At 35.2% G+C, this 13274-nt stretch overlaps 3 protein-coding genes across 3 annotated transcripts; 1 reads left to right on the top strand and 2 right to left on the bottom strand.

Moving 5' to 3' along the window:
• Positions 1 to 1214: 1214 nt before the first annotated feature.
• LOC122605435 lies at positions 1215 to 3800 on the bottom strand. Its single transcript, XM_043778387.1, has 2 exons — positions 3645 to 3800; positions 1215 to 2986 (listed from the first exon to the last, which is right to left on the bottom strand). Exon 2 carries the CDS (start codon positions 2040 to 2042, stop codon positions 1365 to 1367), a length of 678 nt encoding a protein of 225 aa, XP_043634322.1. The 5' UTR covers positions 2043 to 2986; positions 3645 to 3800; the 3' UTR covers positions 1215 to 1364.
• A 1824-nt stretch (positions 3801 to 5624) lies between these two features.
• On the top strand, positions 5625 to 9382 carry LOC122603753 (probable prolyl 4-hydroxylase 12). The gene is made up of 7 exons (XM_043776547.1): positions 5625 to 5759; positions 6088 to 6189; positions 6398 to 6455; positions 7067 to 7156; positions 7661 to 7718; positions 7807 to 7976; positions 8834 to 9382. The coding sequence occupies exons 1-7, from the start codon at positions 5674 to 5676 to the stop codon at positions 9212 to 9214; spliced, it is 945 nt and encodes a 314-aa protein (XP_043632482.1). The 5' UTR covers positions 5625 to 5673; the 3' UTR covers positions 9215 to 9382.
• A 971-nt stretch (positions 9383 to 10353) lies between these two features.
• On the bottom strand, positions 10354 to 11526 carry LOC122606332 (gibberellin 20-oxidase-like protein). Its single transcript, XM_043779283.1, has 2 exons — positions 11171 to 11526; positions 10354 to 10978 (listed from the first exon to the last, which is right to left on the bottom strand). The coding sequence occupies exons 1-2, from the start codon at positions 11524 to 11526 to the stop codon at positions 10366 to 10368; spliced, it is 969 nt and encodes a 322-aa protein (XP_043635218.1). The 3' UTR covers positions 10354 to 10365.
• Between the last annotated feature and the right edge of the window lie 1748 nt (positions 11527 to 13274).

The following is a 13274-nucleotide window of genomic DNA, read 5'->3' on the forward strand; positions in this document are numbered from 1 at the left end:
AGATGTAGAACATCTAGTGTCGGGACAACCAGCCCAATCAGCATCAGTGTAAGCAACAAGCGTGGACAAAGACGAAGGCCACATCCATATACCCATGTCCAGAGTGCCTTTGATATAACGCAAAATGTGTTTCAAAGCAAGAAAGTGGTCCGTGTAGGGAGCATGCATATACATACAAACCTGTTGTACAACATAAGAGATATCCAGGCGAGTAAAAGTCAGATATTGAAGAGCACCTGCCAAAGAACGATACAAAGTCGGATCATCAAAAGGGACACCAGCTTGAGCCCCGAGTTTTCTCGCAGTGTCAACTGGAGTAGAAACGGGGTTACAATCCTGCATCATAGCTCGGTGAAGAATGTCAGAAGCATAACGGCTTTGAGATAAGAATAAACCGTCAGAAGAGCGGGTGACAGAGACGCCCAAAAAATAACTGAGAGGGCCTAGATCTTTCATAGCAAACTCAGCAGATAAGTGAGACATAAAATGCTGCTTCAGCTGACCTCAGGAGGTAACCATAAGGATATCATCCACATATAAGAGAATGTAAGCCGTATCCATACCGCGTTTGTAGATAAACAATGAGTGATCACTGGAGCTATGATGAAAACCCAATCGTGCAACATAATCAGTGAAACGTTGGTACCAAGCACGCGGTGCCTGTTTGAGGCTATACAATGATTTACGTAGCCGACAAACATGATTTGTATCCCGGAAGCCTGGAGGTTGATGCATGAACACAGTTTCAGACAAGTTACACTTGACTACCTCGGACTATTACATAATGGATATACATTACAATAATAATAATATACACGTCTAATAGTAGTTAACAAAAGCTAATGAAAAAACAAAACCTCTATGTTGGAACTCTGCATGCTTCTTTAGGTTGCTCTCCGTTTAGATGAGACTCACAAATTTGTAGCTAAATTATAAAGCTTGTAATCTTTAGATGACACTCACCATTTACCACACCTTCACTTGTTCTATATACTGTGGAAAAAAGTAGTCTAATCTGCCCAAATGAAGGGGAAAAAATTTCGATCTAACCACTTATCACCACTTTGACCAAGAACATCAACATCAAATTGAAGCATAAAACGTGACAATAGCAGATTGATGCAATCGTAACTAAACAAACTAGCATTTATAATACATGACTCATTTTCTGTTTCATTATCTTCCAGCATCATTAAAAAACGTAAGACAAAACATAAGACAAGGCATTAATTCATTAGGAGCACAGAACATGATTGTTATGTTATCATACAAAATAGCAAACCAAATAAACTTATAAAATGTTGAAACTTTTACAGTAAATCAAAAAGAAAAAAGAACCACAGGTGAGCACGGCAGCTTCTATTCTATGGAGAACACCAAGTTAATCTGAACTTAACTCTATCCTGTTCTGCGAAACATATCCAAGAACTAGTTAGTGTTTTCCATTTCCCAGCAACAGGATGTTTTATTTCAATATCTTCCAAGTCTGGCCAATACTTCTTTATGGTTTTCCTTTCAATCATCCCTGTTACGATTTTCTTCCAGAAGTACTTTGTATTCCCGGGCATAGTGCACTTACGTAACTGACGTGCCTTCACGTATTTGGGATGGCAAATGGAAAAAAATGTATCAAATAATGGAGCACTCTCCCAAAAGCTTTCACCTGGAAACAAAAAATATATTTGTTGGACAGTTGTAGCCGGAATTGGAACCCTTCTCCTCACATCATTAACATCAATGTCAACCGGCAGCACCTTCTCAGGGGAACGGTAAGTTACTTTAATTTTAAAATTGGTTTGAAAGTTGAGTACTTCCCTAAGCTTGAGAAAGAACGAAGAATCAATGGGTTTTTCCAACTCCAGTCTGAGATGAATTTGCTCGGGAGCAATGGCTGGAAAAAATAGGCTATCCAATACGGGGCCAGTGTAATGGAAATATTGTAATTTTGGAGCATAGACTTGTATGCTTACAAGTTCATCGATTACCCACACTCGTATGCACAATCTCGTCAAGAAAACACCTCTGATATCCAAGGTTTCCATCTCACAGAAATTACTTACAAGGGTCAAGCTCTCAAGACAAGGAAATTTTGAATTGATATGTCAAGAAATGCATTGTCCACGATCACACCAGCTAAAAGCAATTTCCTCACGTGTAATAATACATCTGTCTTGAATGACAGAGGTTTCCACCGATAACCCAGTCTTGTGTCATAAGACAACTGGCGGAGACTTGGGACATTGTAAATTTCCAAATTATGATCCGGTTGTTTTGAAAGAACTTTCAATACGCGGAGATGTTGATGGCTTCGTACCTTGGCTGTCATCATCACACCCTCGGGAAGTAAAAGCTTTACCTTTCTAAGCAAGTTACAGGTAGAGAATAGGTTATCAAGCAACTCTTGGCTTATGTGCACATTGATCAACTCGAGTACTCGTAGATTCACACAGTTGATCATCGGGTTGCTACCAATAAAAATGGAGTAGCTACTGAAGCCCTGATCTCTTACACTTAACTTATCTAGGCTTTCACCACTGAATATCTCATCCGGCATGGTAAACGGAAAAGAAATCCCAAACCAAATTGTCAAATAAAGTTCCTTGAGACAACTTTTGGAAGCTACTGGTCGAATCCAATTTTCAGCAAGACAACTTGACTCCTTGTTCTCGATTCCGAAGTCAAGATAAAAAGTTGTGATAGGTATGTTATCGCAAAGATATCTTGTCAGAGTGCCGTCAATCAACTTGATGTAATTTGCTTTCTGTTGCTCAGTTAAATACTGTACAGATTGACAAAACCTGAGGGTAGGGATGGTAGACCAAGCGTGTAGCCAAGACTTTGACAAGACACTGGTGCGAGCGGCATCTTCTACGGGCAACAACGATTAAATATATTGGATCAACTCCTGGGGAACATCCTGTAAGAGATGTTGTTGTGTGCAAGGCTGCATCAGTCGCCTACATTTCTTCACTTGCTCCATTATTATCTGAAAGAAGAAAATATCGAATTAAATCTTTTTAGTTTGTCTTTAGATATATACTACACTTCAGCACTGAGTATACACATGTATAACAATACTCTCTATCAACATATTAATCGAGAATGGTACTAAATATCAAAATGGTGGCTTGGCTTTAACAAGACAAACAAATTAGATACAAACAGACTCCTCTATTTGTCCTCAACGCCACTTTCCTCAAATTGAAGGTTTTGCTTTGACAAGTCAGGACCTTTTTTTTTCTCTTCTTTTTGTAAGGGTTGTGCACAACAGATAGACCTCTATTTCTATTTTCTAAGGTTTGAGCTTAAACAGCTAGTAGCCAATACTTGAGATTTTATGTTCTCAGCTTAAATAGCTAAAAATTTATAAGCTTTACCGAACCTAATTGCACACATAAGCTAAAAGGATCAGATGTTTATTAATACTAGATTTGGTTTAATTGATCTTCCATAGTACATTAACAGAACCTCATCGGATTATTTATTTTTAAATATATATATTTGGTTGGTTTAAGGAATCAGCTCAGAATTGCAACAGTATATATTATATATAAAATCTGAAACAGTAACAATAATAGTGAAAAATAAGATAGAAGGTAAAGGATGGAAACAGAATTGTTTTTCCGCCCAGAATTGTTGCTAACCTTGGAGTGGATCGACGAACAACAACCTCCTCGCTTTAGAATCGTTACTTTATCGATTGGGGAATCTGGGTTTATTCCGGCCAACACAACATACAGAGTAGTAAATACCTTAATTAGCCGACATGTGCTTCTTTGGAGTGGAGGTTCGATCCTCTCTTTGGTGTATTTCTTGGAGAATTTAGATTTAGGTAGGAAAACAATATAGATATTTGCAGTTTAAATACCCTCAAATTTTATTTTTTCTTTTTCTTTTTCTTTTTTAAAGATGTAGATTAATTATCCCAACTAATTAAGGATAAAAGTTTGCACTTTTAGCCGAGGACCTCACCATTATAAAGGGCTTCTTAACCATTGAATTAAGTCCCGCTAGATTACTCTCAATTTTTAGCTCTTTTCTATTCATACATCAAATCAACCAAATATATCTCCAGATATATAGAGCCCATATTTACCCAAATTACCCATTTTTTTTATTCACCATAATCCTTTTACATCAATAACTACATCGTTACTGCTACAACCACCGCTATCATCATCAGTTGGCACAATCATCGCCGCAACCTCAACCCATCACCGCTTCATTATAACGTTGCAATAAAATGATAAAGGGAAACCCTTTAACCACCCCATTTCTCATCTCTAGTAAAGTTTTGGGTTACAAGCCTAATCTTTTTATATTGTTACATTTTTATCGTTTTTATATTATTTTTATCTTTCCAATTACCAACCATTACAAATTTATTAACCACATTATTTATTAAGCAGCACCAAATCTTTCTATGGTTTTCTTTTTTTCGCCTCTCTCACCGTTTTCTACATGTTGATATTCATCGTTATTAAGACCAAAATACCATACTTAAAATGATATATCATGTATCTAAACAAAGTTGTTATTATCAAGAAAATTTATAAATTTACCAAAACAACAAAATACTTAATATAAAGCACTAAATTTTATAGATTCTATTTTTTTGAAAGATCTCATTTTCATATATTTCAGTCAAAAATTCATAAAATCAATATTATATCATAGAATTTATTAAGTTATTATATGGAGTTTTATGCTCAAAACCGATCCAAATGGATTAGGTGAAACCAAATAAGCATCACCCCTATCTTACTTAAAATGAAATTCATGTATGGACAACAACTTTCTTTGTGGTTTTAAAAACTACATTTTTTCTTAACTCATCGTATGATTTATGTCACCCGATCAAGTCTTACTAAGGTTTGGGCTTAAATACTTACAACTTACAAGACCATACATGATATTTCATGTATCTTTCTTTTAAATTTTCCGAATCTTACGGTCTCACATATTAAGTTGTTAAATGAATCTTTATATAGGGTTTTTTTACTTGATTTTATTTACATAAGGTAGCAGCGAGTAAAACGTCACAAATATGTGTATGTGTGATGGATTAAGAAACAATGACTCCAACAGAGATCAAATGAATCTTTGATGAGATATTGTTTAATCTTCCAAACCTGTATGCATGGTTTCTTCCGATATATTACTTAACTACATAATTTTTTTGTATTGATTTGATTTTGATTAATATTGATTTATTTCATGCAACCTAGCTTCTGGCGCATTGGTCAGCCGGGCATCTTGTCGAGAGGGGATGTTGGTTTGGAGGTCATGGGATCGGATCTTGTATTCTCCATTGACCTCGGACATTTACCTCTTTAGCGTAAAATGGCTCCCTTTGGGGGTATTATTATTTGGTTTTGATTTTCAAACTTGTATCTTCTGCCCAAATAGAAAAAAAAGGAATTTTGTTAGAAATTTAAAAAAATAAAAGACCCAAAATCGATTTAAATTCACCAAATTTTGTTAGAAATTCACCACCGTTAAGCTACCATGGTAAACTCCACTATAAAAATTACCGAAGAAGAGTAAAGAATTTTTTTAATTATTATAACAAAAAATATAATAAGCAAATTAATTAATGTTCATACATAACTAAAAATGCGAGTGCCACAAGTCCCCAGATTTCAGCAATCAGCCAGCCTAGCCTAGTCTTCCATGGGGAAAGATGTGTCAATTCTTGGTCATGTTTTAACCGTTACAATATGTTATTGTTGTTTCTCGCCCTTTGATTTTGCACAATGGTATTATATCTCTATAATATCTATACATTCCTATATCGTCTGTTGATTTTGGAAAATCATAACATGTGTTATCTTCGTTTGAGCCCTAATTAATTAATTTCCCACATACTTTTATTTAATATACCTGTTGTCTAGAATTCGGCCCTCCCCTTTCTTTTGTTGGCATCCAGCATCCCATTCTATTATAAATTTTATTTATAATGATATAAAAATAATAATAGAAAATATTGGACTATGCAATATTTGATTAGTGTGTGTTTTTTTTTCTGAAGTTTACTTTGATTATGATGGCTATGATAATACAATCTTATTTCATTTGTTGTGTTAGCCGGAAGGAATTAATTAGTGCCAATGTTATACAATTGGTTCGTGGAGTTCCTCCTAACACCATTGATCCCTCACAAGTTATCGAGCTCTCTTGGCGACCAAGGTCAGGTACTTTAATTGGTGAAAAGAGATCAAATTTACTACTAAATATTGATTACAGTTTATGTATTGGTAGGTGAAATTTCTACGCCTTATACTTGGTTGCTAAATATTAAAAATCATTAGTATCTGATTTTGACGGAATAAGTTCTATTTGTTTCGAAGAGCACTCTTACAATTATACGTTATTGACGTTGTCTTACTTTGGGTAGGGTGTTCTTGTACAATGGCTTCCTATCCGATGAAGAGTGTGAGCACCTGATATCTTTGGTATAACCCCTGATTTCTATGATCGTTTTGGGTTTCATATCTGTTTGGCCTGTGAATTATTAAGTTAAATTAGTTATTGCGGTGGTACTTTCCAGCCAGTATAGAAAATGACCTGACCAAGTTTTTCCTTACTAAAAGATTGGTTATGTATATCCTCATTGCGTGAAAATTGGGACGACCCATCGTTGGCATTTGGCAACTTCCATTATTGCTGTAAGTTGAGCTCGAGGTCATTAGCTTAGTCTGTTACTCTGGAGTTGGGCGTTACTATTAGTATCAAAGCATTAGCCCCTTGAGGTATAGTATGTTGGATTTCTGTTTAGGGTATGTGATTGTACCTGGACCTTTTGCTGTAAGTCTTTCGTAAAGGGATACTATTAACTTCCCTCAGGGTTTCAAATTGACTTGGATGTTATTGCCTCATTGGCTAGTACCTTGCTGTGGTCTTATATGAATAACCTGTCAATATTTCACATCTTGACTGGAAAGTTGGAGATATCATGTACCTTGGCCAAATAGTTTTGTTTGATAGTGCAATGATCATTATCAATAGCACTCTACTTTTCATTTTTATCATTTGTGTGTAACAACATGTATTTCTTTGGTTGTAGGGAAGTGGGAGTAAAGACAGTTCTAGCAGCGACAATTCAACTGATGCTGTGGAAGGAACTGCAAACTTAGATATCTCAATAGCAATTGAAGTAACATCATCTTTAACACTCATTCATCTTTCTTTAGATTTTGTTTTTGGTGTTCAAGTGACAAAGTTTATTTTAGCATATTAGGTTTGGTCACCATTGGAAATAATTTATTTAGAAAGAATCAAGATACAACGTGGATTAGTAGTTTTGCCTCCCACCAATAGTCCTTTGTCCTACTGGTACCAAAGGTGCCCCTCCTTTAGATCCCACAACAGACATATCTATGTGTATCATCCGTTTGAATAACTTTGTTTTGTTTTTCCAATATTGATGGGAGAATATCATGTCATTTTTCTGAAAAGGGTGGGAGTGTGGAACAGTTTATAACTTTCCCATAGTATACATAAGTGTTGCAACCTTCTAAACTGCTTTGTTAGCTGGTAGATCATTGTAATTGTTAGAAAATAGTTTATAGTTAACTTCTTACTAAATTCAAAAACTGTGTGGGTCAACCCAACCTGTATTGACCTGAACACGTGCTGTATTACCTCTTATATCTTTCAGGATGAAATAACTGCAAGGATCGAGGAACGGATTTCAGCATGGACTTTTCTTCCGAAAGGTTTCTACCTTTGTTATTGTTATTCTTTTTGTCCTTTATTGTAATCATTGTCAAGTTTAGTTCTTAATATCAGATGGGTAATTTCCAGAATTTGGAAAGCCGCTGCATGTTCTTCATTGTGGACTTGAAGAGACTAAAGAGAACCATAATTACATTGGTAACTTGTCCATGCAGCATGGCCAAAGTATACTGGCGACAGTTGTACTTTATCTTTCAAATGTCACACAAGGTGGTCAGATCCTCTTTCCTGGAGCAGAGGTAAGACAAAGACGATTACTCTTTCCTATGTGCTGTACCATACTCGAGCTCAACTCAGAAAGGCGATCAATAGACTTGGGTACAGGTCATGTTTAAGCTCAAACTAGGCTCACCAAAAGCTAAACCCATGGTTCAGCTCTTGCAGGCTTGTCATGCAAATATAAAACTTAATTACAACTAAAGCCTCTTTAGTTGGTACATATATTAATAAAGTTCATTGACTTTTTTTTTTAATAAAAAGTAAACAATTCTAAAGAAGGGTAACAGACCCTCTGGCGGCCCCCAGGACCAGTACCACGGCCAACATGGAAGAGTTAAATCGGAAGAGTTAAATCGTCCACTATCGTTAAAGAGACTTGGACCACATGGGGACTTAATTTAAAGCTTTGGGAATACATTTTGACAAAAGATTAGCGAAAATCAACTTAGCTATTGTAGGAACAATTCTTTCTAGTAGACTGAAGTATTGAAAATTTAGAGGGATTTGTATTGTTAAAGATCATGAGAAAGAAAAACAAGTGCTTCCATTCCATCGTAACAGTTTATGAATATAATTTAGAGGGATTTGTATTATGTTCTGACCTCCATTACCACATACCCAACATACATTTGGTAGTTAGATTTTTTATGAATATAATTATGGCAAATAAACAATTCCTAGGTATAATTGTGGATTTAAATTGAGGTTAATGGGGAGTAAGCATTGCTTTTAAGGTTTAGAAGTGAAGATATACGATCATCGGTCCTAACCATTATCATTCTTGTTATTGCTATCAGTTATGTTTTTTCATTTCTGTTGTGTCCTAACCATTATCATTCTTGTTATTACTATCAGTTATGTTTTAATTCTGTTGCAGGCAGGAAGCTCGAGACCAAAAAACATTAACAAAATATTGTCCAATTGTACTAGGAGTAGTCAAATAACAAAACCTATTCAAGGTAATGCAATGCTATTCTTTAATCTCCATCCAAATACTAGTTTAGACCCAAGTAGCTTACATGCTAGGTGCCCAATTACCGAGGGAGATATGTGGTGGGCCACAAAGATTTTCGTGGTAACATCAGTGACTCGAACGAATTCCATAGAATCGGAAAAGAGGGATGATGATTCATGTACGGACGAGGATGACAAGTGCTCCCATTGGGCTGCTGTTGGTGAGTGTGAGAGGAACCCGATATACATGGTAGGCACTGCTGATTATTATGGAACGTGTAGGAAGAGTTGTAACATGTGCTGATTACACAGGGACATTGGGTATGCTAGTGCATTCCTCAAAAACATTTTTGTAACTTGGTGTAAAAAAACAAAATTATAGATGATATTTGTAATCGTTATGCATGTCAAAATATGTTTCAGTAACAATTCTTGATACCCCAGTTAAAAACCATCGATATGTTACTATGTATCAACGTTGTTTTTATCGATGAACAAAATTATAGATGATTTTTGTTATCGTACTTCATGTCAAATTATATGAACTTTTGGCAAAAACAATGTGTGGGTGGGTGGATGGGTGGTATCGGATGATGTTAGAAAGAAAATCCAGTAGATAAATGAAGATAACTAGTATTCAAAAATTAGTAGTATGTGAGTTTATAAGCAATTAAGCAGGACTACAGATTGTTTGGGATGCCAACTGCACCATTCTATAAATTCGGTATCACACAATTGCAAATGACAGGGTTTGTTTATTAGTTCGTTTTACAAAAAAGCTGAACATTTATGATAAATGTCTCTGTTTTTCCAGAAATTAATCATTGGTTGGTGTATTGGATATGATCGATGAAACACTTTTGTAGTACTTTGTGTCTACGATGTCAACTCCCCCAATGAGACTCTGTCGGTACTTACGTTATATTGATTATCTTCAGTTTTTTTTATAGTTCTAATAATTTTAAGATTAGAAAAAGTATATCATGAACATTGAAACTGGAAACAAATACCTGATAAAATTCGGAAGATGCAACCTTAGGTTCATTCATTGTAGACTCTAAAAGAGTACAAGAGGGTCAATCTTCACATGTCTTTAACTGAACTTACACATGATAAATTTATAATTTGTTTAGGCATCAAATCAAGTAGAGAATTTGAACATGAAAATTATAACCAAACTGCCACATGATCACAGAAAACAAGGGGAAAATAACAAGTTCTCGTAGAACATGTTACATACAAAGAATCACAATGTCCAGGCAATTCCTTCCAAAAAAGAAGCCAAAATCACTGTGAACGTATAAAAAGACCAGATAATGGTGTTCGAAATAATGGAACTCTTGTTACCTGTTTAATTGTATATATGATGGATACCAAACTCTGGTAATCAAACCACTATATCTTCTTTTTTTTTTCTTTTTCTGAAAGACAAGTATCCACACATATTTAGGATTATCACAAGGAGGTATTGACAACTGCAGTACCTGCAAAATCTTTCACCGTGAAGCCAACTTTTTCAAACTTGCCTTTCTCACTATTTTGTCTAAACTTCATGTAATCACTACACAAGAAAGGCCTATAGGCTCTCAAACTTTTCTGACCCACAACTTCTTCAGGTGCAAAAACTACCTTATCATCCTCAAAGCACCAAAAGAAAGCAAGTGAAAACCGGTTTTTACATTCTTTTAAAACAACTCTATGCTCAGATGACCTTAACTTCCCATTGCTCCAAGCTTGCATTAAGTCTCCAATATTCACAACTAATGTTTCAGCACACGGGTCTATGTCCATCCATTTCCCTTCTTTAGATCTAACTTGAAGCCCACCAATTTCATCCTGATAAACTATTGTTATGCAGCTCATATCGGTGTGCATACCAAGCCCTTCAACGTCGTCTTTTCCAATAACATCAGGTGGAGAGTAATTATTTATCCGCAGATACCCTTCAGAGTCAGAGAACTCGGATTTAAATTTCTTTCCAAAATCTGCCCCTAAGCACATCAGTAACATCTCTATGATTTTATTAGATAGAGTCCTCATTATGCTCCCATATTCTCTCAACACCTCACTGTAAAATGGAAAAGAAAGTTGTATAAATAACGGAAGTATAAAAAAAACTCTAAAACTAGAGTATACGTAAACCTGGCCTGTATCTAACTGTATCAAAAAATGACCCATTACCCAACCCACCCATTTTGCCACCTCCAGATTTTATTGAGACGTACCCTACAGTATGCATCATAATACCATGTCAAGTTACCTGAATTCTGACTTTGTCTGGTTCAAGAGAACTTCAGCAGAACTCTCTGCTGATTCAAAGAAATTGGGTCCAGAAACACGGATTGACTCAAAAAAAGGAGAGGCAATGAAATGAGGAGTGTAAGTTTTTATGTTCGATGAAGGACCAGCTTTGAACTTCTGTTCATATGGCAAATCAAAAAGCTGATTTGATAGATAACGAAGTTTGATGTAAAGCTCTTTGGAGATACCATGGTTGATTATGTGAAAGAAACCCCATTCTTTACAGGCTAAAGTTAGGGAGGAGAGGCAAGATGGAGTTAAGGGCTTAGATACATCGAAAACAGGAAGTTCTATGGAAGTTTTAGATGCAAGCATGGTGAACTTTGATGACAAAGAGTTAGTTTGCATGAAATTTATAAACCTATCTGCAGTTTGTAAAAGACAAACTTCAATATTTATAATAATAACTGTAATCACATTTAATATTCCAAAAGTACCTACTCTTTTTGTCCACTTTTCTATACACATGCACTCTTTACAAATGGGAGTTTTAATTATTGTAAGTGTCCCCAGATTTACAGTCTTATAAAGATGAAAAAAGGGGAAGGTGGAGCGGATTTAGTAATCGATCAAATGAGTTCAAGTCACAATGAGTAAGAATAAATACTCTAATTTTGATAATCCACAAATTGGTCTGGCAGGTCATGACGTTATGTTGACCAGCTCACACTTTCTTTTCTTTCTTTCTTTCTTTGTTTATTTTGATTTAAAATGAGTCCGGAGGTTGTATGCATAATATAAATTGGACAACTTACGAACTGTTTGCCTTTTACACGTGTTAAGTTTTTGACCAACTTTTAACAGTTAATCACTTGCCCAATTATAACCCAAATCGACCCAGTTTAAGGTAAATAGGTTAAACTTATCATGTACTCATGGCTACTACCCAACAATGCATATTTAAAACAGAAAACCATATGGAACAATTTCTCAGAATCTACTAGGGGTGCCAAATAGATGGGTTGAGTTACATTTGAAAATATGTAATTGGTTAGTATGGTTCCAGACGATCCATTTGACAGACAAACATCTTTTTCTACATTTTGTTTTTACTTTATAAAATGATGTGATAAGTATATATATATATCCAAAAACGATTACTTATAATGATATTAATCTTTTTTGAAAGGAATAATGATGAGTCAAAATTGACAATCTTGTGATCTACTCTTCAATTAACGTAAATAAGGACTATGGAACATTTGTTGGCATTCAAGAGCCATTTTCTTATTAAAGTTTCTGTGCAGCAGCATGGTATATAAAATAATCTCATTTATTTATAGTTTAAGACTTAAGAAGCCAAATTTTGGGGGACAAGTCTCTAGTTGTAAGTACAACCGTTATAGAGGCAAAGAATGTAAAAGCTTTGACTTACTGTTTGGCATTTTCTTATGAAGATTCCTTTCTGTTTGGATTTTTCTGCAAGGAAACAAGGTCAATGTTATTGAATAAGGTTGCAAGTTGGAACTAGTAACAAAAATTTAGCAGATGGGAAGCATAAGCCAAGAAAGGTGGAGGTTTGAAGGTAAACTGTTACTTTGTCAATGTTGGCTCTTGGACCGAGATTCTGACTACCCGGCTTTGACCCTTCTTATTTTTGCTAACATGGTATCAAATTAAAAAAAATATATCTATAAAAGAGAGTCAAAATTTTAACATTGATGATAAGTTGTATTTTAGCTTAATTGAACACCTCTAGTCAGGGAGGATCGCACCACCTACTAAGCCGTTCTGGGTCCATCATTTCACATGCAATGATTATGAACTGGTGGACCGAGAAATCTTGTAGGAGATAGAAATTAGAAACTTATTTTTTACGTCTCAAGGAAATACACGTATATAAAAACGAAGCTTTTTATACAATGTATCAAGACACGAGCTCAAAGAGTACTATCAACAAGCATTAACCACAGCAATAACTTGTGTTTCTAAGAAAACCATCAATTAATTAACTTTAAGTAAGAAAACACGCATGTTGCACATGAACTGTTAGTCAATGTGCAAGAGACAAGAGAGCATAACAATTGATGATACTTGAGAAGATTCAATTAAAAATTATTATC

This window comes from Erigeron canadensis, chromosome 6 (assembly GCF_010389155.1).
Source record: "Erigeron canadensis isolate Cc75 chromosome 6, C_canadensis_v1, whole genome shotgun sequence".
Lineage (NCBI taxonomy): Eukaryota > Viridiplantae > Streptophyta > Magnoliopsida > Asterales > Asteraceae > Erigeron > Erigeron canadensis.

Coding starts and splice junctions, on each gene's coding strand:
- LOC122606332 (XM_043779283.1), bottom strand. CDS start 11,526: ATGCTTGCATCTAAAACTTCCATAGAACTTCCTGTTTTCGATGTATCT. Junction 10,979..11,170: donor CAGACAAAGTCAGAATTCAG/GTAACTTGACAT, acceptor TCCATTTTACAG/TGAGGTGTTGAGAGAATATG.
- LOC122603753 (XM_043776547.1), top strand. CDS start 5,674: ATGGGGAAAGATGTGTCAATTCTTGGTCATGTTTTAACCGTTACAATA. Junction 5,760..6,087: donor CCCTTTGATTTTGCACAATG/GTATTATATCTC, acceptor TTGTTGTGTTAG/CCGGAAGGAATTAATTAGTG. Junction 7,719..7,806: donor ATGGACTTTTCTTCCGAAAG/GTTTCTACCTTT, acceptor GGTAATTTCCAG/AATTTGGAAAGCCGCTGCAT.
- LOC122605435 (XM_043778387.1), bottom strand. CDS start 2,042: ATGGAAACCTTGGATATCAGAGGTGTTTTCTTGACGAGATTGTGCATA.